This window comes from Podarcis tiliguerta, assembly GCF_965153285.1.
Source record: "Podarcis tiliguerta genome assembly, chromosome: 4".
In the NCBI taxonomy this organism is placed as follows: Eukaryota; Metazoa; Chordata; class Lepidosauria; order Squamata; family Lacertidae; genus Podarcis; species Podarcis tiliguerta.
This window is the reverse complement of record NC_139537.1, coordinates 12,742,101-12,767,534: the sequence shown is the minus strand read 5'-3', so window position 1 is coordinate 12,767,534 and position 25,434 is coordinate 12,742,101. Positions and strand designations below refer to the sequence as shown.

The window sequence follows — 25,434 nt, the reverse complement described above, 5'->3', positions numbered from 1 at the left end:
TTGATGATCTACAAAAGTATGAGACGCTCCATTGTGCAAACACACACGTATTCTCTAGATCAGTGCTTCTCAAGCTATCTGATGTGGTGGACCACCTCCAATTTGCCAGGGACTGGTACCATATTTGGTCCCTTTAGCTTCCCATCTAACCTGGGCTGTGGTGGTCACTGGGGATTGGCAGCTGATGGGTCATGGACTGGCACCAGTCCATGGACCACCACTTTGAGTAGCACTGCTCCAAACTCCATAAAGCCTCTCAAAAAGATGTAAAACTGGAGTTTTAGTATGAAATTGATTGCAGTGAAAAGTATTGTGTGTTCTGGTGCCACATGGATACCATCACCAGCAATTGTGGACTTGACCTGTGAGCACCGCTTTGTTATAGAAGTGCTGGAGAAGAACAGTACAACAGTCAGTGTACTGTTGATGCAGTCTGATACCCAGAATGGTTTGCGTGGTGGGACCTCACGAAATGACTGTGTGCACTGTTGCTTTGAATGTAAGCAGCAAAAATAAACATGAGTTTAGCCCAACCAAATGAATGCTTCATTACATCTGCATTTCTGCAAACTGCAAAACTTGCAGCATAGCCTTTAAAAACAGAAGAATTATTGGCAAATGAAACCTCCTAAGTATCTGTGTGAATCTCCCACTTGTGCTATATATTCAATGCAACTAGTAGGAGCAATAAACCTGTGCTAGCATGTGAAGAACCACACAACTAATTTGATGAGCCCAGGGAGTCATTGTGCTTTTGTCACTCCAATGGTATGCCTCCCTCCTTCCAAATAATACCTTACAGCAGGCTGCCTTTGATACTGGAAAGAGATGGGGGTGGCTGCGGTTCCAAAAGGGAAAAGTCAATCCCTCTGGGCATGTTGATGCCTCCTTTTGATCCTGGCCTTGGATATCCAGTGAGCTAAATTCTGCCACATTTCATGCATGCACACACATTCCATTTAGGAAAACACTATGATAGTTTGAATAGCTTTGCTAAGTTTTATGAAAGAAAGGCAATGTTGCTCAAGTCTTTGATAGTTGCCCTCATCTGTTTCCATAGTACATCAAAGCTGCCAAATGACCTCCTTGATTTGCAGCCAACCTTTCATCCGTCTGTGCATCCTATATCCTCTGCGCCACAAGTAGGAGGGACCTGGGGAGGTAAGAAACTCACAGTTAAATCCCAGTTTTGGTTACTTCATAGTCACTCATAACCATCAGTAATATTTCATAGACTCTTAAGCTTTCCTGCCTTGTTAAATTAGGTAAAAAGATTTTTTTTAAAATGTCTGGGACAGATAATTCTTCACACCGTATTTTGAAGGATTGGAAACAAAACATGGTGTATCATAGCGCATAGCTTAACTTCGTTTCCTGTTTAGCCCCAATCATAGCTGTATCTTTCTAGTCATTGTGATTTATTGTGAGGCTTGATTTCAGGTAAGTCTGGACTATGGAGCAAAGTCCAGAGTCTCAGAATGATTCGCCTTTGCTCTGCAAACACTAATTTGAAATGCTTGCAGGGCCATCTGATTTCCTGTAAAATCTTATGTGAACATCCCAGAGCTGGTGCATTGCACAGGCCTTGTCTCCAAAGGCAGACAGCTTAGAAGCTCCTTACATGCTGGGCCACCCCTGACACAAAAGAGCTCTCCACCTTCCTTGGATTTAACTTGCACAGTTTCAACAAGCCTGCCTTCATGTGTGTATGGCTAAAATCACACAAGTCAGACGTGCATAAGATGTGACCTACCGTGTTGAACTTCTCAGTTGCTTAAGCCATTCAGATGTATTTAATATGTTGGGTAATACCTCAACACACACACACACCCCATGTAATATCTATCATTTTATTTGTATGCTGCCTTTCCAAAGTTAAAGCCATGGTCAAGGCATCTGTGTACTAGTCAAAGTTGCTCATGTTGGGGCTTCATTCCCTCAAACGAGCCTTCTTGCAGCAATGCACCTTCTATCATGTCCTCTGCCCCACCCCCCGGAAGTATATGTAGTAATTTGGCCAAGTTGCCTTTAATCCTTGTCCTTTCTTGTTCATAGCTTTGACAGCTTTGCACTCTTTTTCTCTGGCCGCAAAATATTTTGTGGGATAGTGGAGGGCCAGGCAAGATGGTAGACATGTTTTTCTGGTAGCTTCGTTCATGCTTGTGGTTGCTGAAGTAGAATCAGCATATTCTGTTTTTGTGGACAAATCCTTGCTGAAAATGTTAACTAGAATTATTTAGAAATGGGTAGAATTTTCTGTATGAAGGATGTAAACCTGCTTTTCAGGGTTTTTCTTTCAGAAGATGGTAGACCATGTTCAGGCTTCTCTCCCCCCCCTTTTTTTTTCTTCACTTGATAAATAAGTTCTACTTAAATGTAATCCGTACAGCAGGAGTGGGAAATCTGTTGAGCCCAAGGGCCGTATTCTGTCATGGACAACCTTCGCGGGGCCAGAAGCAGCAGTGGGTGGGCCGACAAATGTGGCTCTTGCCATTGTGCAGTCAGCTGCAATAGCCACAAAGAGGTTTCTTTGTGTATGCACACATCTCTTCATCTCAGCAAACATCATCACAGTTCATGACCACTTTCAGCCAGGCAAAAGTATTTGAGGAGGGTGCAGCAGAGGCGTGGTGGGGTGGCACAGCATGGACAGAGTCCTGAGGATTGAGGAGAGACACCCAGAGCGCTACATTTGTCCTCCAGGCCTGAGGTTTCGCACCCCTGTCCTATAGCTGTGATTGGCAATTTGTTTTTCATTACCATTGTGCAGGAAGTAAACTTCTCAGCTGTATTACATCTTGTTTTGGGGGTATCAGAAAATGGTTTTGAGAGGTGGTTCTGACCTGGAAGTTAAAGTACAGCCCAGGAAACAGAAGTGTGAGGGAGAAAATAAACATAACAAATTATGGGAAACAGAAATTTAAACAAAACTCTACTGCCCTTATGATTGGCCAAGAGTTTGAAGGAGAGTGGAAGCGAGTTTGAGTGGGTTTTGGTTGGTTAGAGTTGGAGCACGCTTGGCAAATTTAAGGCTTCAGTCAGAAATAAGACAAAATGGAGAGGGCTGCGGTAAGACTCCTGAAACTGAACAGAGCGGGCTGGAAACAGCTTTACTGATAAACACTGAACAGGGAAATAGTTTAGACAAGGTTTAGCTGGATGCATTTGCTTATATGTTTATTTGGTCTTCTGGTTGACTGATTAGAAAAAAACTCTCTAAATTACTACTTTACAGAAAACCTTTAGTACAAACTACATTTTTTTTTTGTCTGATGTCTTGTTTTGTCTGCAGTCTTGTTCATCCCACACCTAATTTCCTCACCATCCTATCTAGTAAAGAGAGCTGGTTGGGCCACTAAATGCTGTTCCAGAGGCAATCAGGGATAAAAAAACATCCGCTTAGTAATAGCAGTGAAGACCAAAAAAGAGGTTGGGTTAGCTGAGTTACTCTCCTCCTTCTCATAGTGTAGGCCGCAGCCTGTGCCATCACATTGTGTTTTGAACTGAGTGAGGGCTGTATGACTTTAGCCTAAATATTAATTCTCTAGCAGCTTTATCACACCATGTTAAACCATAGTTAATAGTTTACCATGAATGGGCAGGTGGCTTCTGCTTTGCTCCTCCCCCAGTGCATGCAGGAGCAGCAAACCATGACCCCTTAGTGTTGCTTCCATACCAGAGATGGTGGCTTGCTTTGCTACAAACCCCAATGTTAAATCAAGGTTTGTTCTTGACTTAGCAGTTGTGTTTTGTTTAAGTGAAACAAGCCACAATCCCCAGTTGGTTGAGACAGGGATCATGGTTTGTTGCTTCTGCGAGGGGGTGTGTGTGAAATCGGAGTGATCTGTGCATAGCTGTTAACTATGGTTTACCATGGTGTGTGAACTGAGCCCAGAAGTCAAAACAGCAAGGTTTTTTTTAGAACTTGAGAGATAAAAAGGCATTTAAGAAAGGAAATTGTATGGGCATAGTGAGGGCTCATGGCAAGTCTTGGGGAAAGCCCAGGGGCTGGGGGTGGATGATCCCAGATAGAGGTGCTGCGCTGAAGGAATTCTTCTATATCAAAGGTGTTGCGCAGTATGTTGTAGGTGGATTCTGACTTCCAGAGACCAGAGTATTAAGACAGTGTCCTTTTCAGGAAATACCTGAATCAAGATAACTTAGAGAATGCCTGTTACCTCTTGCCAATAAGCCATTTATGTAGGTGTCGGGGGGGAATGCAAACTGATAATCTTAAAGCAAAACTGACTTGCAGAACTGCTTATGCTGTTCCTGACTAATGCACAGCTAACCTGGTCCCCCACCCCTATTCCTCTTCTTCTCCTTCTTGCTCTGCTTGGACTGCACAGATCCTTTCACTTCTACTGCTGACGCTGTTGATGATGCCGTTCCAAGCCTAAATCCTTTCCTCACAAAATCTAGCGATCACCTCTCTGTCTCTTCTGACGTACTACCCACTTTCACTTCTAGGACACCAACTCATGAGATGTTCGTTGGTAATGTACCATCTGACTGGCTTTTCCCTTTCTCTTGACTATCAGACTATTCTGGGCAAACTTAGGATTTTCAAAAGAGAGAAAAGAAAGATAAAACGAATGAGCTATTACCTAATGACAGTTTGAGTTCCCTTCCCAGTTGTAAATACATGACCTACAGAATGTAGTGCAGTGGTAGCTGTGTAAATTCAGATGGGCAACTACTTAGGGATTGAGGGCAGAGAGAGGAGACTTTATATTCCTTCCCAGCCTTATTGTTTTATCTTATATTTGTAAAACAGCAACTAAAACAACACAACAGCAACTAAAACAACACCCAGAGGTTACTGAATTGGGGGCAGTTCCCCCCTAAAAGCAGGCAAGCCTTTGCTACAGGCATATCAACTACCGTGTTGCTCATCTAAATGAGCCACATATAGAGTTGCCCTACTTACTGTGTGCAGTATGCAGTCCATGGGGTAATATTTATGTCCAGCTATGCGCCCTTGGCCGCATGGAGTTTCCATTCCAAGCTAGATGTGGCACAATTTGACCTCCAGAAGCGTAAATTCTAAGATTACCATGTCATCGTATGACTTTCGTTTTAACTCTTTTGTGGTTCTCTAGATCGCTTCAATCCATTTACTGAATCAAACCCCTTTGTGGAAACCAAATATGCATCCACTTTTCAGCTCTGTCACTTTACTTCAGGTATAATATAAATGCCTTGAGGGTTTTACACTTGCTTGTTTTCAGAGGTGTAAAACATGGCATTTGATGATGTTTCCCCCCTGTCTTTAGATAGTGTAAAACCTCCCTTTTTTTAGAAGTTGTTGCTAGATTGCTTGTGTGTGTGTTATAGGTCACGTAGTTGTTGTCTTAACTTAGTGTCCAAATAATTGGTTAAGCAGATAAGAGTGTCCTGTTCCTTTCTCTCTGTAACTGTTCCTTCTTTGCTCTTCTGCTTCCTATGCCTTTATCAGATTCTTTTTGTGGTCCTCAAGCTTATCCTCCTAACGCTTCCCATTTCCGCAGTGAGCCCTCAACTGTAGCTGGCCTATTTGGAGGTAGGTAAAAGGCTTTTGAAGCCCAGGAACTTGGTTTAGTTATGTAAACTTGGGTAAAATTATGCAGACATGCCCATTTCAGTTTGTAAGCAAGCTGGAGAGTTGTATGCTTTTCATCAGCTGATCAACACTTAAAAATAATTCCAAAACTGTTGCATCAAAATGGGTCCAGCTTGTTTTTAAAAATATCTTAGCCTGTCCTTGCTGAAAAGGTTGCAAATCTAAAGACTGCTTTAATCAGTTTTTTCACTGTATCACTTTTTGTTCATAGAAAATCACAGATTGAAATGAGTGGCAATTGACAGCGATTTGGCGGGTGCACTTCTAAAGCACCCAGCATGACATTATAACTGAAAGCCACTGTCTTTATTTTCTTTTATCCTGGAAATGTTTTAGCTTTAATTATAAGAACTTTGCAAACATTGATCCCATGAAACAGGCACATTGGTCTTCTCATTAAGTGGTGTGTGTGTGTGTGTGTGTGTGTGTGTCCTTGTCCTTGCAAGCATGCACTGCTCTCTCTGAAATGGGCCAACTGTACTTAGTGCAACAAGTTCCCTTGTGGAACAGTGCCCAGTGCTGTTTTTGATTTAGCCATCACAGTGCTGGTGTAATACATGTTCCAGTCTTGAGAACTTAAGGACCATTTGGATCAGATCAAATGTCCATCAAGTCCATCTTGGGATGCTCACAAGCAAGAGCATAGTAGTGATGACCACCCCTTGTTCCTCATTGAAGTTTGATCCATTTCTGTCTTGATTATCGATAGCCAGTAATGAGAACTGATGCATCTTGTTATAACAAATTCTGTTGCGTTTTGCCTTTTATCCTGAATCTGCTGAAATTTCACTGGCTGCCTCTCATGCTATAGTCAGTGCCTAAGTTCCAGTGTTCTGCTGGTCAATACTGTTCATCACTATTAAATTCTATTGTGCCCGTGTTGTTTCTTCTAAACTGTCTTCAGTTTTCCTTTGTAGGGAAAAATGCTGCATCCTGTAATGACTTTAGTGTCTCTCTTCTGTGCTATCTACAGCTTTATAAACTAGGCTGGGGGAGCAACCAGAGTTGCTTACAGTATACAAGATGTTAAAAGGACCATATGTTTATATAATAAATTTGTATTTCAATCCCTTGCCACCTTAGTCCACCTTTATGTTTCCCATTTCTTCTGTTGCATGGTACTGATCTGATTAGGGGAGCCTTCTGGAGCAGACAGTCTGTATAGGATTTTAGCAGTATAGTGTGTCGTAATAAAATGAGGAAGCCTGGTGCTATATGCAGCTTTAGCATTCTGCCTAAAGAAACTGGTAGCTGCTACATGTTAAACTACCGAGTTGCTTTCAGTGCTGAAGTAGCCATAAGCATTCATGTAATACTGCAACTACATGAGGGTTTTTTAAAAAAAACCTATCCATTTTAGCAAGAAGTTCTCAAGTCTCTAAAAAGCAAAATAGGTCAAATTGGTGCCAGGTGGAAATGAATTTTAAAACACGTGCCTGACTGTGCTTATGGGCATTTTATTCAGAATCCTCAGGATTAAAGTAGGTGATATGTAGGTCCTAAGTCCCATTGATATGTTTGGGATGTAGCAATTTATGTGCCTGGGAAAATGTCTGAAAATGGGGAGTGGGGGGGGGGGGGATAGGGTGGGAAGAGTTGGGAGCACCAGTGAGTGATTTTGAATACAACTCAATCCCAGAGGTGGCTATTTTGCAAGTAGTGAACTGAAATAGGAAACTAGGAGTCTATTATCGCTTCAAAATAAATCTGCTCTCAGATAGTATAGCAGTGACAAAATGGAATAACTGCACCAGGCCATCTTGTTTTGAAAAATTCTGCCTTAAAGGGCTGAAACTGGAAAGGCTTACTAGTACTGCAGAACTCTTGCTGTGAAGCCTACTCCAGTGCCTTTGGGGGGGGGGTGTTGTTGCTCCTTGCCTATATGCAACATGCAAACTTGAGTCCATCAGTTCTTGCCTCATGGGTTATTCCTCTCAAGTTGCAGTAACATGCAGTTCTGCAAGGAAAGTTTTCTTTGCAGGCTCCTTTTCAATGTCTGAATGCCCATAATCCTTTTATGGCTATAGAGCTGCTACTTACATGCAAGTTGAGAGTTCACATACTGCATATAAATAAGCTCTTTTTAAATGTCTTGTTTGTAGGGTTCACCCAGTCTCCTGTTGCTCCATCGCAGCCCTCAGCAGGCCTTAATGTTGACTTTGAGTCTGTGTTTGGCAACAAAACTTCAAATGTACCTGTGGATTCTGGTGGTAGGTCTTCCTTTCTTTCTTTTTAAAGTACCCTTTTTAAAATACTGCTCAAAGATGCACAAAAATCACACTGGGTGATAGAATATTTGGTGCCAGCCTTTAAAAAGCTGTTTGGATCTTTTGGCTTGATAAAACGGGTTAATGCATTTGTTTGGGATTAAGCTTTCATGGACAACTTCCTGTGATGCCTCAACCTTTTCAGAAATCTGATAAAGTAGTTTCTCATCCACAAAAGCTTACGCTACAATAAACCTGTATTGTTGCTTGAGACATTTTACTGAAACAGCAAGGAAGACTAGGCCAGGGCCCTGAAAGCCACCAACTTTGCCTTGACTTCTGCGGCAGAAAGACAGCATATGAATGCAATCAATCAATCAATCAATCAATCAATCAATGTTTTCCTGCTGCTGCCAGTGCTCTTACCATTTCTTTTTGGATCTTGGGTGCTGAATGTATGAATTTTCCATTTCTCCACTGCAAAATAACAGTAACAACAATAATTGCAGCTTTATACCATTTAGACTTTAAAAATACTGATTTTAAGATGCCTCATGCTACATTGACATGCATTCCATTGCCTTTAATACTACTTGGCTTTTCTTAAAGGGTTTGATGAATTAGGTGGACTCCTAAAACCGACAGTGGCCTCTCAAAACCAGAGTCTTCCAACTTCAAAAGGTCCACCTAACAAGTTAGTGTTGGATGATCTGGATTCATCTTTAGCCAATCTTGTGGGCAGTAAGTAGATTTTATGTAAAGTTTACAGTACCAACTCTTTGGATAATTGAAATAAATGAATGGGCAGCTTCCAATTGTTTATTTCTTGTTTTGTAACAGATCTGGGCATTGGAAATGGAACAACTAAAAAGTGAGTATTTCCTCATTGCAGCAATATGCAGGTGTTTTAACCCATTAAGCACATCTTTGCAGCAATTTTGTACAGCAAATGCAGACTAAGGTTCTTGAGATGAACCTGGCAGGGAGGGTGTAACACTGCCCCTTCCCCCTCCCAGGTTTCCCATTTCTGAGTAGGATAGCGAATGTCTTTGAGGGGGTGGGAGCAGGAGAACTCTGAATTAGGGAAGCTGTATATGAACAGTTAATCTTGCAATAAATCAGTTCACCTCAAGATTACAGACTTCTAGGTACCCAAGTCTTATTATCCAGGGACTGTACACTCTCTTTGCCTGCTTTCTTGCTTCTTTCTGCATGTTTGCCTTACATTTGGTCCCTTTGGCCTATTTATGTAAGGCTTGAGCCAATTGTGTGCTGGTGTCTCTAGAGTAGTGTGCATTAATGGATAAGAAGAGTTTGGATTTGATATCCCGCCTTTCACTCCCCTTCAGGAGTCTCAAAGCGGCTAACAATCTCCTTTCCCTTCCTCCCCCACAACAAACACTCTGTGAGGTGAGTGGGGCTGAGAGACTTCAGAGAAGTGTGACTGGCCCAGGGTCACCCAGCAGCTGCATGTGGAGGAGCGGAGACGCGAAGCTGGTTCCCCAGATTACGTGACTACCGCTCTTAACCACTACACCACACTGGCTCTTTGCCTTCATTTTTATCTAAAAACTTTTTATCTATTTTTGGAGGCTTGAACAGGGAGATGTTGAGGTACATAGTTTCAGGATAAGAAATATTGCTCTAACCTTGCCTTGTTTAAACTTAGTTTATTTTTAAACATGTCTGCAAGAAAGGCAGCTAGATTCCCCTCCATCCCCTGGATTTAAAATCTTTTCCCCCTTTTCTTTTCTAAGTGATGTGAACTGGACACAGCCAGGAGAAAAGAAACTAACTGGAGGCTCCAACTGGCAACCCAAAGTTGCACCAACAACAGCATGGAACACTCCAACAATGGTAAGCAGTTGCTGTAGGCATATTGAAAGAATTCCAGCAGCTCAAAATATGCTGTGAAAGTGTAGGAGTGCTATAGGAATTTTGTCAGGAGAGACAGAGAATCTTAGAACTTATCGTGGGAGCCTAAAACAACTTGACACGTTTCATTTAGGTGATGTTTAATTGGATATTTATTAGCTAGAGTCATCCCAGTGGAGTCAGGCTTGTGTTTTAAGGTTGGCAACCTGGGTACTCAAACATACTGTGCTGATATAGTATCCTTGAGTGATGTAGAGGTCTCGTGGCATTAACAGCCTCGTGACGATTGCACAGAAAAATGTGTATCTAACCTGGACTGCCATACTTCAAACAGGTTGAAGTTTTAATCCATTTGTCTCACAATTTCACTATGATACTTCAATATAAGCATACACAAAAGGGGTTGAGATGAATTTTAAGCATTGATTATATCAGGGATGGGACGGAGGCAACATTCCCTGATGGGCAACTTTCAAGGGCCTGCATGTCAGTGGTAGGTGGAGCCAGAGGCAAAAGTAGGCGGAGCAACACATATTACTATTCCGTTAGTACCATAACTGGAATCTAGCCTGTGTAAACACCAGAGGTTTCTACACATGCATGCAGACAAGAATCATTCTCCTAGTTGAAGGATACATTGCAGCCATGTGGAATCACCTGCAGAGCAGGACCACATTTGAGGGACATGGCCACATTTGGCCTCTGGGCCTGAGGTTCCCCACCCCTGGTTCATATGAAGCCACGAAATAGCTCAGGTGAAATGGGGAAGTCTGGCTTAGTACAAGCAAGGAATGAAGCTTTGGAGCCATCACAAGGGGACGAGTGAAGAAGGAATGCTCAGCCCCAGCACTTGTTCACAGCTTTATGAAACATGTATTAGGAAGCCAGGAAAGATGATTTAAATCAAGCCATAGCCTTATACCATTTTATTCACAAAGAGGTTGCACTGGTTTTGTGCGAAGTCAGCCAGTGATTCTGGTTGATACTGGATTTGAACCCAGGTCTCCTTGTGCCAAGTCGATGCCCAATCCACTGCACCATGCTGACTTTTAATAAAGGTACATTCTAATGAGGGAAGCATCATAATTTAAAGTTTTATTTCATCATAAGCCCTGTGAAAGGAGACCTATGTTGGATATTAAGCCTTCACCAGAAACTCTGTATTTTGAGGTGCATTGTTCCTTGAAGCCTGAGCAATCTTTTAAAAGAGAAACAATTGTAGTCTCAGTAGGTCATAAAGGACTTGTAGGGGGCAGGAGCCCTCCACATCCCAAAAGTGCTCTAAAAGGTTCCAAGCTGTGACTTCTCCAGATCCATGTGATGGCACAATAGCCACAAAGGAGGATTTGAATTGTGCTAAAAAGATATGGTGTGACTGAAAGCAAGGCAGGGAGCAAAAACTTCATGTCTGATGCTGCCTGTATTGTCATATAACTTGTTAAGAGAAATTGGAAAGAGATGCCTCATGTCTTCGATCAGTTGCCTTCTTGCTGTTGACTTGCCTGCAGGAAAATAATAATAGGTGACGGTTGCTAGCCTGGTGTATTTTTTTAACATGCTTGGAAGTGGTGGCTCATAATCATTTACCAGTAGATATATGTGGCTTTTCAAGTAATAAAATACTACAACTCTGGGCAGGCATGTGTGACAGGAGAGGATAACTGTGGAAGGAGGGCTAGTGTTAAAAGCTACAGAGAACAGCTTTTTGCCTCTAATACAATCAGGATCAAATGCGTAAGGCCATCTACACTGCTCTGAATTAAGCACGTGCTAACTGCTAGACATTCTGGCCTGCCAGTGCTACTATTTTTGTGCTTTAAAATGGGAACTTAGTGACTGAACTGGGCACCATTCCAGCCCTGTGTATTTTGAGATAATGGTCATTTGACAATGACCTTCAAATGCCACTTTCCCACCCAATGTTAGCTGTAACCTTTATAAGCTACTTGGGACAAAGACACTTGTAAAAGGAGGGGCGGCTTGAGTCCCCTGTCCTTCCCTCCAAACCTCTCCAGCAAATGTTCCAGCCCATGCACTAGCCCTGTAAGGGAAATCTGATTCAGTCCCACATAGCATCTCGTTCTGCCTTAACTTTTCATTCCTGGAGATGGTTGCTTCTAAATGTTTAATAATTTCCTTTTAGGAGCTGTGCTGAACTGCCTTGTGACACAGCTCCTGTCTGATAAGTCTCACCTGAAGCTGTGAGATTCCTAAATGGTTTTCATGAGTTGTTAGAATAGGAAGGACTAACGCACTTCCATTCATCCTCTGCCTTAACTCTGTTTGTCCTGTTCTGGTTCCCTTGTGAGTGCTTTCCCTTTAATTGGTACCGGTAGATTCCAGTATTTATGGAAAACTTGCCAACACAAAGCATGTGAAAAACATGTACAAATGCAGAGGTCGTGTTGCGGCTTCGTCAACCTTGTCTGTGTCCTTTTTACCAGATGCTTAAGTGGCTTTGGATTACAAAAATTATATTTCGGGGAGGGGTTTGAACTCACTTTTTGACTAAAATGCTCTGTGTGTATATTCTGTTGTGTAAGTACTCATTTCTAATCCAGTGTTATTGCATTATGTAATTGTTCTTCCGGGGGAAAACAGAATGGCATGCATTTTCCACAATACGTAAGTGAACAAAACCTGCAGCCTTTTTTTTTCTTTTTGCAATCAAAACTGGCATGCTGATATTAACCACTACAGCAGAATCTCATAATCCTGCTATTCCACACTTTTTTTCCCTCTTGAGTTAAGATCTTTGGGCATGACGACAACCTTGAGCAGCTTCTATCTAGCTTATCCAGATCTCAAGGTGTTCTGTGGGCCTCTTTCCTCCAATGATGGCATGGAAAAATACTAAGATGATTTTTCTTGCTTTAAACTCTGCCATTTGCTGCGAGATAGCTGGTGCGTGTGTCTGTATTGCCTTTTTTAAAAATGCATTTGGTGGATAAATCAAACCAAAAAAGGCATTTGTGCGTGTGAAATAACTGCATGAAACTTCACAGGCTTCTGTTCGACTTCACAATTCACTATCTGCAGACTTGATTTCAAATAGGGAGAGACCAATACGTCCCCAAATACTAGACCAAGTGAAAATGCTCACCCATTTGGTTGTGTATCTGAAAGACTTAAAACTTTTGAATTATCCTTCAAAGATGGGTGGCATCTCCCTTCAGCACTAAAAGGACAAGTAACAGTGGTTAAAATGACAAGTCAACCTAATTTCTCTTGTGTCAATAAGAGCTAAAGAATGAAGTAACTAATGGGTTTGCTTTCCAAATGTTTTAAGGTAAGTTTATTCATTGACTGTGGGGTGTTCCCCCACTCCCGCTTTTCTACAGCTACCGTGTGTGTGGTTCACCCCATCTGCTTTACACGTGGATATTGCAACTGTGTTGTTTTACATCCAAAATCTTAAGCGACTTTAATTCTTTAGCTCTTAACTATAGTGATCCCAGTTTAGCCCAATTGGTTTCTCCTTCCATGTTACTGTTGGTCTTTCCCTGTATTCTCTTCATTGTGGGGAAATCCTAAGCCAGCCTTCAGCTCCTAAAAGCCTAGCAAATGTATGGCCATATGTATGCAAATGCATAATATTTTGCTTAATGGCTGTATGAATATTAATCATGGTCATTTCATTAACCATGTTAGCCAATAGCAAGTTGGATTCCATTGTCCAGTGGCTATTACAGTTCAAAGGAGTAAACATTTTTGAAACACTGTATGGTTCTTTTCTTCCCATCCCTACCCCAGAGAGTAGGGATATTGTTTCTGGAGAGTTAAATCTCCTACGGAAACAGTTCTTACAGATTAAGGGCATGATACAAAACAATGCTGTTCTATTTATCCCTAAGCTCAGAGGGTTTGTATAGGAAAAGTTCCAGGATTGCTTGTGCACGTCTATATTTTTCTGCTTTGCCATATTTTTTAGAGATTCCTCCACTTTCTAGGACTTCTGCTGTATGATGCAAGAGTGTCAAAGCCAGAGGGCTTGAGCAGAGTTTCAAAGTAATTACTTCAAGCAAGACGCCCAGTTCCTGTAATAGTTGTCTTGCATATGGAACAGCAGATTTTTTTTTGATTTTTTTTTTAAAGTATCACTGGTTTGGAGGAGGTGGTAAGCTTCATAAGTTACCCTCCTACTGTCAAACATCACAATATCTGGCAGAAAGAACACCCCAGTCTGTCCCTTTCAGATGCTGGGAGGTCTTTTTGGCTGTGATATCTTTGTTAAAATGGGATTTCAACTTGTGCATTGATGTAAAATATCTTCTTGAACTATTTATACTTCCATATAAGTCTCCGGGGCAGCTGACAAGATATGCCAAAACAAACAAACATCGAGTCCTACATAAAAAAGAAACATGCCAAATTTAAAAACTCCCTATAAATGCTGTAAGCAGAAACAAACTTTTTACCTGGCCCTTTTTAGAAAACTCAGAACAGCTCCTGTTCAGACAGGCAGCTGTCTGCTTTATGCTTATAGCCTGGGGTGTTCCTTGACTATTCAGCTACTGGTTGCATGAAGCCCATCAAGTGAGGCTTTGTTTGACAGCACTCGACTTCTTGTTTTGGGGAAGCATCTAATTATTATTATTATTATTATTATTATTATTATTATTATTATCCAGGATGCTAGGTTCACATTGTCTGTAAAGCAATCCTGGGCCTGAAGTGATGCCCTCCCAACTTATTGGGCACCAGCTATATAGTGTGTTACCTTGTACATTTGTAGCCATGTTCAGCTAAAGAAACTCTAATGGCTTACCTGCAAGGATGTTACCATGATGCTCACTGGCCAGTTTCTGGCTCTGTCAGATATCAATTGATCAGCTGTCAGAGATGCTCATATTTACAGTCAAAAGCATTTCATTGCTGTTTGTGAAGCCTTTTCCATTTGCATGCCGCTTAAGGTTGTCTCTTTCTCATTAGGCACCGCCCGTCATGGCCTATCCTGCTACAACGCCAACAGGAATGATGGGGTATGGAATGGTCAGTAAATGTTTATATTCATTTGAAGTATTTTTAGGAGCGCTTTTATCGTAGCTTGCTCTTTCCATTTCCTTTGGGTTTCTGGGTGTGCTTGCAACGCACATGTTGAACAAGATGCCACATACCTGGCAGATTAATTTTAGCCCCACTTGTTTGTTTTTTGACCTTTTTCATTCTGCCAGACAAAAAAATGCAATACTTAATGTTCTTTACTTCCACCTATCTTCTGTCACAGTGACTACTTTAAAAATAAATTCCAGGAAGCCTTAGCATTTCTCACTGAGACTATAAGGGTGAAATGAGCTTCCTTGAAAAACAGCCCCCCCTGCCCCACAAATGTGCAGCCATACAGTGTGTGTTCTAAGGGCATTCTGTTCATACAGAGCAATGGTGAAGCCTAGTAGGTTTGGCCAACACCACATGGGAACAGTATCCATCCTAGAACATATGTAGAATCCTCTGGCAGATATAAAGAGGCTCCTACCAGGCAAGATACGGAGTTTGTTTGAAACTTAGGAAGTTTGAAAGCACTCCTTTTTAAGGTGACACCCTTGTAGATTAGCCTCAGATGTTGGGCATGCCTTATGCTAAATGCAACAGGAAGCTAAACTGCAGATTAGTTCTAAAGTGTTCAGGGCTAAGTGGAAAATCAATGCCTCCTTAACAACCCAGCATTTGAAATCTAAATGAATTTCTATTCAGCCCCCTCTGCAGTCTTCTGATCCTTGGTTAAGACACTTTATCTGAGCAAATTTTAAATTTGCCTGTTGATGTTTTAATGGCTGGTCTTAAGATATTTGTTGATTTTAATAGCTGCTGTCTTAGCTTTTTAAAAAATGAAAACATCTTAGCCTGGTACAGGAATGAATAAAGTGAAAGAGCTTGGTATATCACACTAGATGTTCTTCAAAGTTTTCAGCTCAATGTAGAAATGTGAAGCAGTAGCCTATCTAAAAGCGTGGAAAGGTGCATAGGAACACAGACCAAAAGTTCCCAATGTTTGGTTGCTGGAAGCTTTTTTAAATCTTCCATTAATTATTTCCTTTACAGTGCCACTAACTAAACTGTACAGTTGGAGGCAATTTCTGGTGGTGGTCACTTTTAAAGAGCTGTGCATGAAATTAATTCTTTGCTGTTCTGGATTTTTAGCCATCCCAAATGGGAGGAGTACCAGTAATGACGCAACCAACCTTAATATACAGCCAACCTGTCATGAGACCTCCAAATCCTTTTGGTCCTGTATCGGGAGCCCAGGTGGGTGTGGAACTGGCCTACAAAGCCGTATGCTTCTGGCAGCTCACAAGCTAGTCAACAAGAGCATTGTGTGTATATTTGGTCATGTTGTCAGGTGGTGCATTACTTTTGCTTCAACCGTTAAGCCTGCTCAGCCTGGGAAACTTGCAGCCCCAAGGAAGGAATGCTGAAGATGGGATGGAGGAAAGCTAACAGTGCCAAAAGGCCCTTAGCAAGCAAGGTGAGGATAGTCCAGGAAGAGATGGCGCTGAAGGAAAGTTTGAGAAGGCATCTTGTCGTTAGAAGAGAGTGCTTTCAGGTATTAAGAGACAGAGGATGGTAAGGAAGAGGGAGCAGCAGTTCTTCATAGTTAGCAGTGGCAAACATTGTGGTGTCGTGTCCCCCCCCCCCCATGTTTCTGGACTACAACTCCCATGGTTCCTAACACTGGCCATGTTCACCAGGACTGAGAGGAGCCAGAGTTCAGCATCAGAAGAGTAGGCAGCAAATAGTACTGTTCAGTTTTCTGTTGAAAAGCAAAGCTAAGGTGTCAGAGTGGCACTGTTTTTAGCAGGGGTGTTCTAGATCTTTATTAAAGAGAGAAGAGGTGATAGGAAGAAAGTCTGATTAAGGCTGCAGATAAAACTTAGCTTTTCTAGGTGCCACTTCAGGAGTGGCAATTTCCTCCATTAATGGTACTACTTTGTACAAAACCACAGGCTAGCCAAGTGTAGCAGGCACTGATTGGTGGCATGCATGCAGTTGTTTATCCGCTTGTACACATTCTGGGAAGGAGTGGCCAGTTGTGGGTTCACATTGCGTTTGTACACAGCAGAAGAGATGTGTGTGCAATTGTCATGTTTGTTCATTTGTTGCAGGAAACTTTTCGCCTTTGAAATCAGCCCTAAATTTGCCCTCAAAAGGACCCAAGCTTGTTCCAGTAGGATGTGGCACATACAGTTCTCCCTTTTCTATTCTAGTATGGAAATCAAGAGGTTTAATCATAGAGTCTTGCCTGCTGTAACTTTTAAACTACTACTTGGTTTTTTTTCTGTTACACACCCACCCACACACCCACACACACCATTTTCATCCCTTATATTTGCACTGTACTCTGTGGCTCCTCTTTTGTTGCTTGTGTAACATATTCAGAATTTGAGACAATCTAGAGTGGTGGGTACAAGCTATTCTTTAGCTGTGCATACTTGGGAGTTGAGCTTAGGACGTTAATGTAGGTCTTTCAGATCTGCCAGCCATTGGACTGACAAATATTTGACACAACTCACCCTCTGTTAGCAGGTGCACTTCAAGTGAAGAGGCCTGCTGGCCACTGCCACTAAACTTTGCTTCATTGATGTTTGTCCATGGAACATTCCCTGATGTAACCCTGCATCAAATGAATCAAGGCTGTTTGGTGGATTGCACCCATTGGTGATTTATTGATGATATGTTGATCAGCAATCTAAAGCTTATTGGTTCAGTAAAAATGAACAAAGATTGTGTGTTACTAAAGGGATGTGCTTGGCCGAGAACTCCAAAGGTAGTGGCACATATATTGAGATGGAAGAAAGAAAGTTTGATATCCTGAGGCCCAAACTGTTCCCTGATTTGGATGTTTATAGTTCTTTTCCCTTTTGAAAGAAACAGGTATATTTGTTCATGTTGACCTAGGTATCACGTGAATGCATCCAGTTCTTAGTAAATATTAGGTTGTAGGGCATGGTTTCTGTACTTCCCTGGTGAGAAAATGTGAGGTTTGACTCTTGGGATTTATTCCTGAGATTGAGATGGGATGTCACAAGCTGAATCCTTCAGTGTCCTTGAGTCTGTTGAATAGTTTCCTAAAGCAATGGAAGGTGCAGTGGCTTTCACTTGTAAGTCTAAAATAGCTTTGGGGAAGGAGCTCTATGTTCCTTAGTAAGCAGGGAATGAGAATTTGGCTGTTCAGCTGGATGCATAAATTAGGAAGCCTTCCTGAAGATGGGACTTTACCACTTCAGAATGCAAGTAGGTACTAGCATTGTTGGGGAACATTTGATATGTAAAGGACCCACTCATAAAAATCCTAGTATATCAGGGAGAGGACCTGGGTCAAATCCTGCTTGGTAGTTTCGTTCCGGACAGTGGAAGCATTATGCCGCCTGCTGTTCTTCCCTGGCACATATTCAGAAGTGATGACATGTCTTACAGCAGTTTCCACTATGCATCTCTTGTGAATGTCTAGATTTATCTTAACTATGTACATAATGGGTGAGGAAATAGGTTTCCTCTGGAAACCCCAGATGTTGGGAAATGTACCCTTTAATTGAGGCACTTGCTGAGTTTGCTGCTGGATGGAGCTGTTTGTCATTCCTCCTTACACTCTGCTTTACTGTGCTGATGTCAGATTTATTAGCGTTTCTTGGGAAAGGGAACAAAGGCCCGTTGTGGGAGCCTGTTTGCTGCTCTGAACCCTGGCAGTATTTGGCTTCTTGCTCTGCCCCCTGTTCCTCCACACTAGACGCATTGTGTACCCAGCGCCTGCTTCAGGGTTCTGAAAGAGCGTCTCCCCTTTGGTCACCTGTTGGTCTTGGCAGCTCTTTTGTTAGCAAAACTGCACCAGCGGGAGTGCCTTCCACATAACACGAACTGAGCATGTTGCAAAACTAACTTGAGTGGATGAGTCTTGACTTCCATCAGTGCCATGAAGCTGAAAGAGACCATTCATGGAACCTCCCTCCTCTTCATTCATCTACATAATTTTCGCTTTCCTCTTCCATATCCACTTAATCATCTCCAGACACCGCCTACTAGGGAAAAAAAACAACATTTAGTTTCTGCCTTGTTTAGCCAATGGTCCCTTAAACTCAGAAACGGCAAGCCCTAGTTCATGTAGGCGTTCATTGATTTGGCTTCCGTGTGGTAGGAGGCTTGTAGCAGCCAGCAAAGATGAGGAGCATGTGGCTCTCCAGATGTTGGACTCCAGGAATTATGGGAGCTGTAGTACACCAACATCTGGAGCACCATTTTCCCCATCCTCAAGCTACCGGCTCCCAACTGCAGCAGCTCTCCATAGAGAGCTTGTTGCTCCACAACTGTTGCAGCAACAGAGGGAAAAGGAGGTCAACTCTCCTGTTTGGTGTGCTCTTGGAGGTGAGCAGGGGGCACAAAGGTTGGAAGGAGCTTCTTCACAGGTGGCTGTAGCAACTGTTAAAATATTTCAGCTACTATAGCTTCTCGCCACTTGGAACATTTAGAGTGCTGGGTGAACCAGGACTGCATCAGAGACGGCATCTCGCCTTTTTCATGTGTGAAAAATTGCACCTGATTGTTCCCATGATTATTCTTTCTCTGTACAAAAGGGGAGGCGACTTCTTACATTCAGAGAAGAAAATTTATCACTGTTCAAGGATTTTGATTATAATAACTTCCTTGGGAGTGACTGAAACGATTTGATTCTTTCAAAGAGAAGCCAAAAAATGTTCCCTAGTCTCAAAGAAGGCTAGTAGATGTGTTTGATTTTATATATAAAAAACACAAATCAATCAGGGTGTGGGTGTGTGTTTCTATTTGAAATAATCAATTGGATTGCCATCACCAAGGACTGGAAAATCTTCTCCACAGCTCTGAAGTTGCCTTTTCTATCATTAAGACCTTTCCAATGTGCCATCTTTGGTCACAGCTGGGAGACCAGCCATAAACATTTAGGAAGGGGCTAGTTGGATAGTGAGGGCTTGGTAATAGGTCTGAGCAATGGCCATGAAGTGGCCGTATCTTAAAATAACTGTACGTGACAAATAAACTACATCTTGCATAAAACAAGCATGCTGCCAGTGAATGGCTATGGGATGTATAGGTTAAGCAATTGCACACATTGATGCTGTGCAGATCATTCGGGCGATAAATGTGACCGGGGGGGGGGGCAGTCCCTTGCACTTTGTGCAGGAATGTGCACTAACAAAACAGAAAGACCGTACCCATCTGTCAGCTGCATTTGACTCTCCCTCTGGTGGATGTTTGCCGTTCTGTGTTGATCCAAGCAAATTGAGGAAACTGAATTGTTTGGGCGTGGGGAGAGAACATTCCGGAAGAACAAAACAAAAATACACAGAGCATAGTAGAGCTATGGCATTTGCTCCCACAGGAAGTAGAGACGGCCACCAACTCTGGATGGCTTCAGAGGGGGATTAGGCAAAATTATGCAGGATCAAGTTGTCAGTGGCTACAAGCCATGATGATTGTGTTCTGCCTCCGCTGTTGGAGGTAATGCGTCTCTGAGAACCTGTTGCTAGGAATTGCCAGTTGGAGTGCTTTTGTACTCTGGTCCTGTATGTGGGCTTCCCATGGGCATTGGTTGGCTACTGTGAGCCCAGGATACCAGCAGGGTCTTCTTATGGTCTAATGTTATGCTCTTAATAGAGAGAGTCCTGGGCTTGGATACAAAGGGCTGCTCCATGCATGCGTCAGGCTGCCCAGTGGATTTTCACTTTCATACAGTAGGCTTCTCCTCCCCGCTCAATTACGCCATGTAACTATTACGGGAAATCAGGTTTTCTTTTCTTAAAAAGTGTGCCCGTGCAGAATGCATTGCTGCTGTTCAAGGCACGGACTACTTGGCTGTGAAAGTCTAGTTTGGCCCACGTTTGTCAACCTCATCCCTTGCAAGCCACTTCTGTCCTTCAGGCCCTACTTTCCCCCTGTACCAGAGAAAGTGTAAGACCACAGCAGTTAACAGTGAACAAGTGTTTGTATGGTATTTTTCATGGTTAATGTTAATACAGATATGTATGTTTCTCAAGAGAACAGAAGGATATACAGCCAGACACATGCGGCCCTCTTTCTGCTGCTTATGCAGCTTTTGGCACCTAATGCTGCACATTGGCCATCCATGGAATGTAAATAAATGTTAAGTGAGGCCTGGTTGTCATAGGTTGTTTTGAAAGCTAACTTCAGGTCTAGCTTCTGCTGTTTTCAGAAACACACTCTGTTGTGCCTAGTTGGGACTGGTAACTATTGGAGACCATTGCCATCCCCTCTGGATAAAGTGCTGGTGATTTCTGCCAGTCACATGCCAGAAATTCACCTTTGCCTATAGGTAACCTTCTAATGTCTGCATCTGTCATACCATTGGGGCAGATTTCAACTTAGCATGCAATCAGACCTTTTCTTTTTAACCAGCCCACTTCAGTCCTAACTACCTTTCTTAAGCCCCTCCTCTCCATCACTACATTTTCTGCCTTCATATTTCTGTCATTGAGGCCTTCTTTTTCTCTTTCCTTCTCTGACATCTTCTTTCCCAGCTGTCTGCAGCATCCAGCCCATCCACTCAGAGTCCACACAGAGCTTCAGGGAAGGATCCTTTTGCAGAGCTCTCCCTCCAGGATTTCTTATAGGACAATTTAGGTATTGCATGTTAACTCTGGGGGCACTGCAAGCTCGGATAATGCCTCGGTTTGCTAACGTCCCTAGCAATATTCATCCTCACATTAAAATGACACAGTCTGGGGCTTTGTAAATTTGCATGTTGTTATTCTGTGACCTGCTATAAACCACGGCTGCTAATGTGGGATGCAAGAGAAGAAAATTATTATTATTATTATTATTATTATTATTATTATACCACCCTTCATCCAAAGATCCCAGGGCGGTTCACAACAGAGAAATACAAAATGAGAATGCATAATTAAAACAAAAACTCATAGCCCCCCTCCCACAATCACCTTTAAAAAGGCCGGGTTGACAAGAAACATTTTCACCTGGTGCTTAAAGATACGTAATGAAGATGTCCGGTGAGCCTCCCTGGGGAGAGCATTTCAGAAACAGGGAGCCACTGCAGAAAAGGCCAGTTCTCATGTTGCCGCCCTCCAGACCTCTCGTGGATAAGGCACATGAAGAAGGGCCTCAGATGATGGTTGCAGGGTCCAGGTTGGTTCATATGGGGAGAGGCAGCACTTTGAATTGGGCCCGGAAACTCATTGACAGCCAGTGCAGTCGGACCAAGATTGGTGTAAATAATGCTCAAACCGTCTTGCCTGGGGAGTAAGCTGGCCACCTGCACCTGCTAAAGGTTCCAAACCGTCTTCAGAGGCAGCCCTACATATAATGTGTTGCAGTAATCCAGCCTAGAGGTGGTCCACCAGCATCTGGAGGGCGGTACAGGTTCTCTGCCCTTAATGCTAGACTTCTCATGCACCCCAACCCTCTTTCCCCATGTGAAATAACTGAACCTCACATTCTCCAGAACAGAATCTTCACTAGCCCTGCAACTGAGCACATTGTGGGAAGAAGGCAAGTGGATTGACAGGCTGTCATTGCATAATTCGTTCCCATTTATTGGAATGTTCATGCTCCAGAAAATGTACATTCCCTTTTCCCCCCCACCTCTTGTCAACACCTTTGTTTTGTTTTGTTTTTTGCATAGCCTCCTAGGTCTAAAGCCCTAGTCTCTTTCAAGAGAGATGTGCTTTGACGTACCATATAGAAATCCATAATCCCTCCTATAACTGCCATAATGCTGTTTTCTGTTCATTTTATTGTCACCTGAAGAAATGACCTGCGATTCCTTCGCCAGCTTTATGACCGCAGTTTCCCATCCTCTCGGCTGCAGCTCAAGGGTTGCAGCCCACAGTTTAATTGCTTATCGCCCCAGAGGGCGATACAAGTGCAGTCGTTGCCAATGTGCCCTCTGGCTCTCTGGACATGGGAATAGACCTGCACATTCTACATGCAATAGGGAAATGCTGATCTTCATTATACTGAAGCGCTATATATCTCTGTATTCCTGGTCTGCCACCTTGGAACCTCCTTAGCCTATGGCCAGTGAATGGACGTTTGGAGGGGGAGGGCAGGTTAGTTGTGCAAACCCGTAAAATGGACGCCTTTCTTGTCTCCTCAGATACAATTCATGTAACTGCACCAGAAGGGGTGGGACAGGAACAGTTCCAGAAAGACCCGTGCTCGACGACAGACCCTTCTTTCCAGCCAAATCAGAAGTGATGCCTCAGCTCTCCTCTTCACTAGAACGGCCTGGTAAAACCACACAAGGCCCCCACGACAGCAGTAGGAGCACCAACAACATAGGGAAGCCTTGAACCCCCCCGCAGCACTCTCGGTATAAAACCAAGAATTGCCACAATTTTGGTGTGGGATCTGTTTTTCTTTTTCTTTCTCCCCCTTCCTGGTGACTTCTAATCATGTCAGTAACTCGCCACCTGTTTTAACACTCTCCGTCAATAACACACACACACACACACACACACAAAAGGAAGCCTCTTATTTTGCCACGAAGGGTACAACAAGCACCTGGAACTGCCGCTTGGAACGAAGAGCTGGGCATCCTCTTACCGTTAACTCCAACGACTTTCTCTAGGGGATCAAATCCGAAAACACCCTTTTAATTCTGCCATTTCCTCTCTGCAGTCATCGCAAATGTTAGACTCAATAATGGAAAGTTTTAACTTTTTAAAAAAAGAATTATATATTCCGTTTGCATAGACATTCCTTTATGTATTATTGTTTGTATTTATTTATGATTATCAGTTTTAAGTAACAATGTATCACAAAGCCTCCTTTGCGGGGAAATGAGCGTGGATGTATACAGTATGTCTCCCTTTTGGAGTTTCTTTTTTCCCCCTTCCCTCCCTCCCTCTCTTCCCATTTTTATTCACGAGAACTATTCTGATTCAGAGTGCATCTTCACTCCAGTAACGCACCCAAACTACACAGAGCACTGAGTACGTTCAATGGTCTGAAAACACCAATTGTCCAAACTCCATGGGAATTAGTTCTGTTAAGGATTTTGGCAAGGGGTGGGGGGGAGAAAAACAGCTGACTGGTTGGGAGGAGCACAGAATTTCTCGACCAGATGTTGGTGCTTCTGGGATGAACTTTTTTCCTTGCTTTGTGCTTGGCATGTCATTTATCTTACACTTGACGTACGGCCTTTCCAAAATGAATGTGAGGAATTGCTTTCATTTTTAAAGACTTTCCTTCTTCTCTGTACAAAAACCAAGCGAACCCCGATACAAACTTCTGAGGTATTACGTGAAAAAAAGCCTTCGATCTTTTCTTCTTCTTTATTTGCTAGTGCCAGCTCCATGATCATGTATCGTGAAATAGAATAAAAACTCAGAAGAGAAGTTGTGTCTTTACTAAAGGGCACAACCCCAACCACCAAGTTCCTCAGCAGAAGCTCCATTCAGTCCGGTCTGGTGAGGGGCTTGTGCAGGAGAACTTCCTGGTGGGGTTGGCCTTTCAATGTTGTAGGAACCCTTTTAGTTTTTCTGCAGAATTTGAAGCAGCACTGTTGATCGGTGCTTTGTGTAAATACAATCATACCAGTTTGGGTGGCATCTGGGGCCTTAAGAAGGATAGTCAAAAGGCATGAAAGCAATTCTGTACATGAATTAAGCATACTTGCTGCATTGTCTCCGCAGATTCTATTTTTGTTTAAAATGTTTAAAAGTACGTTAGCAAAAAAAAAAAGGTGGATTTTCAAATAAAATGCAGCTTCCACAGAACTTCTGTTTATAGTATGAAGGTCTACAATGTGGGGGGGGGGTCTGTTTGGTTTTTTTGTTGCCATTTTGCAAGGTAAAATGTGCTTTGATACACTGTGAGTGGAGATTGACATTTTGGCTGCTTTTGCAACTTGGTCCATTGCATTAGTGGAGATGTATGTGGACAACTTTTAAACACAGCTGAACATGGTTTGCATTTAGGGCTCAGCTATCCTTCTAAATCCAATTTCATCAAGTCCTGTGCTCAGGTTAAAAACCCTTTGGGGGTGGCTGAATTTGCCATTAAAGGGGGAATGCCTGAATTGTGCCAACTTTACACTTGTGCCATTTTTTTACAGTGGTGCCCCGCAAGACGAATGCCTCGCAAGACGGAAAACCCGCAAGACGAAAGGGTTTTCCGTCTGCAGAGGCGCTTCGCAGGACGAATTTCCCTATGGGCTTGCTTCGCAAGACGAAAAATGACGAAAAAAATCGAATTTTTTTTTTGCTCCAAAACCCCTTATTCTGAGTCGCTAAGCTGCTAAAAGCATTTTAGCAGCAAAACCGCTAATCCCCCCCCTAAAAAAAGCCGTTTTTAGCCCTTTTTTAGCCAATAGCGCTAATAGCGCTACTCCGTCAATGGGCTTGCTTCGCAAGACGAAAAAACCGCAAGACGAAAAGACTCCCGGAACGGATTCTTTTCGTCTTGCGAGGCACCACTGTATTTTTATTTTTGGTTCAGCTAAGCCCAATGACCTGTCAAGATTGAGGTAATAAAATTTGACTGGGCCATACTGTTGAGGCTGTGTATTAGGGAGAAGACCAGACTGGAATTCTCCAAATGGTGCTTTTCTATGTTAGAGGGAGCACTCCTCCCTTCACTTCTATAGGGATGCCTGAACTATTGAAAATAGGTTGCATGTCCAAGCCTTGATAGTAACTTCCACAAAAGAAGCAGTATTTGTGCTTAAGACTGTGCTTACAAGTTTGGGACCTAAGCCCTGCCAGCTCAAAAAATCAGGTGGTCAGCCCTACACTGTTTCTCTAC

The 25,434-nt window shown here is 42.7% G+C and overlaps 1 protein-coding gene across 15 annotated transcripts in view; it reads left to right on the top strand.

Annotated features, from left to right (window-relative positions):
* PICALM (phosphatidylinositol binding clathrin assembly protein) overlaps positions 1 to 24,407 on the top strand; it is a 63,930-nt gene extending 39,523 nt beyond the window's left edge. Inside the window, exons 12-23 of one of the 15 annotated variants that reach the window (XM_083436420.1) lie at positions 1,061 to 1,161; positions 4,350 to 4,496; positions 5,459 to 5,542; positions 7,705 to 7,812; positions 8,419 to 8,550; positions 8,650 to 8,680; positions 9,567 to 9,666; positions 12,286 to 12,309; positions 14,617 to 14,676; positions 15,826 to 15,930; positions 21,189 to 21,291; positions 22,784 to 24,407. In XM_083436420.1, the coding sequence (XP_083292546.1) occupies positions 1,061 to 1,161; positions 4,350 to 4,496; positions 5,459 to 5,542; positions 7,705 to 7,812; positions 8,419 to 8,550; positions 8,650 to 8,680; positions 9,567 to 9,666; positions 12,286 to 12,309; positions 14,617 to 14,676; positions 15,826 to 15,930; positions 21,189 to 21,281 (985 nt within the window). In that variant the 3' untranslated portion in view covers positions 21,282 to 21,291; positions 22,784 to 24,407. The remainder of the gene's footprint in view (positions 1 to 1,060; positions 1,162 to 4,349; positions 4,497 to 5,458; positions 5,543 to 7,704; positions 7,813 to 8,418; positions 8,551 to 8,649; positions 8,681 to 9,566; positions 9,667 to 12,285; positions 12,310 to 14,616; positions 14,677 to 15,825; positions 15,931 to 21,188; positions 21,292 to 22,783) is intronic. The other 14 variants (XM_083436427.1, XM_083436430.1, XM_083436428.1 and 11 more) reach the window with 14 other exon arrangements.
* The last annotated feature ends 1,027 nt before the right edge of the window (positions 24,408 to 25,434 follow it).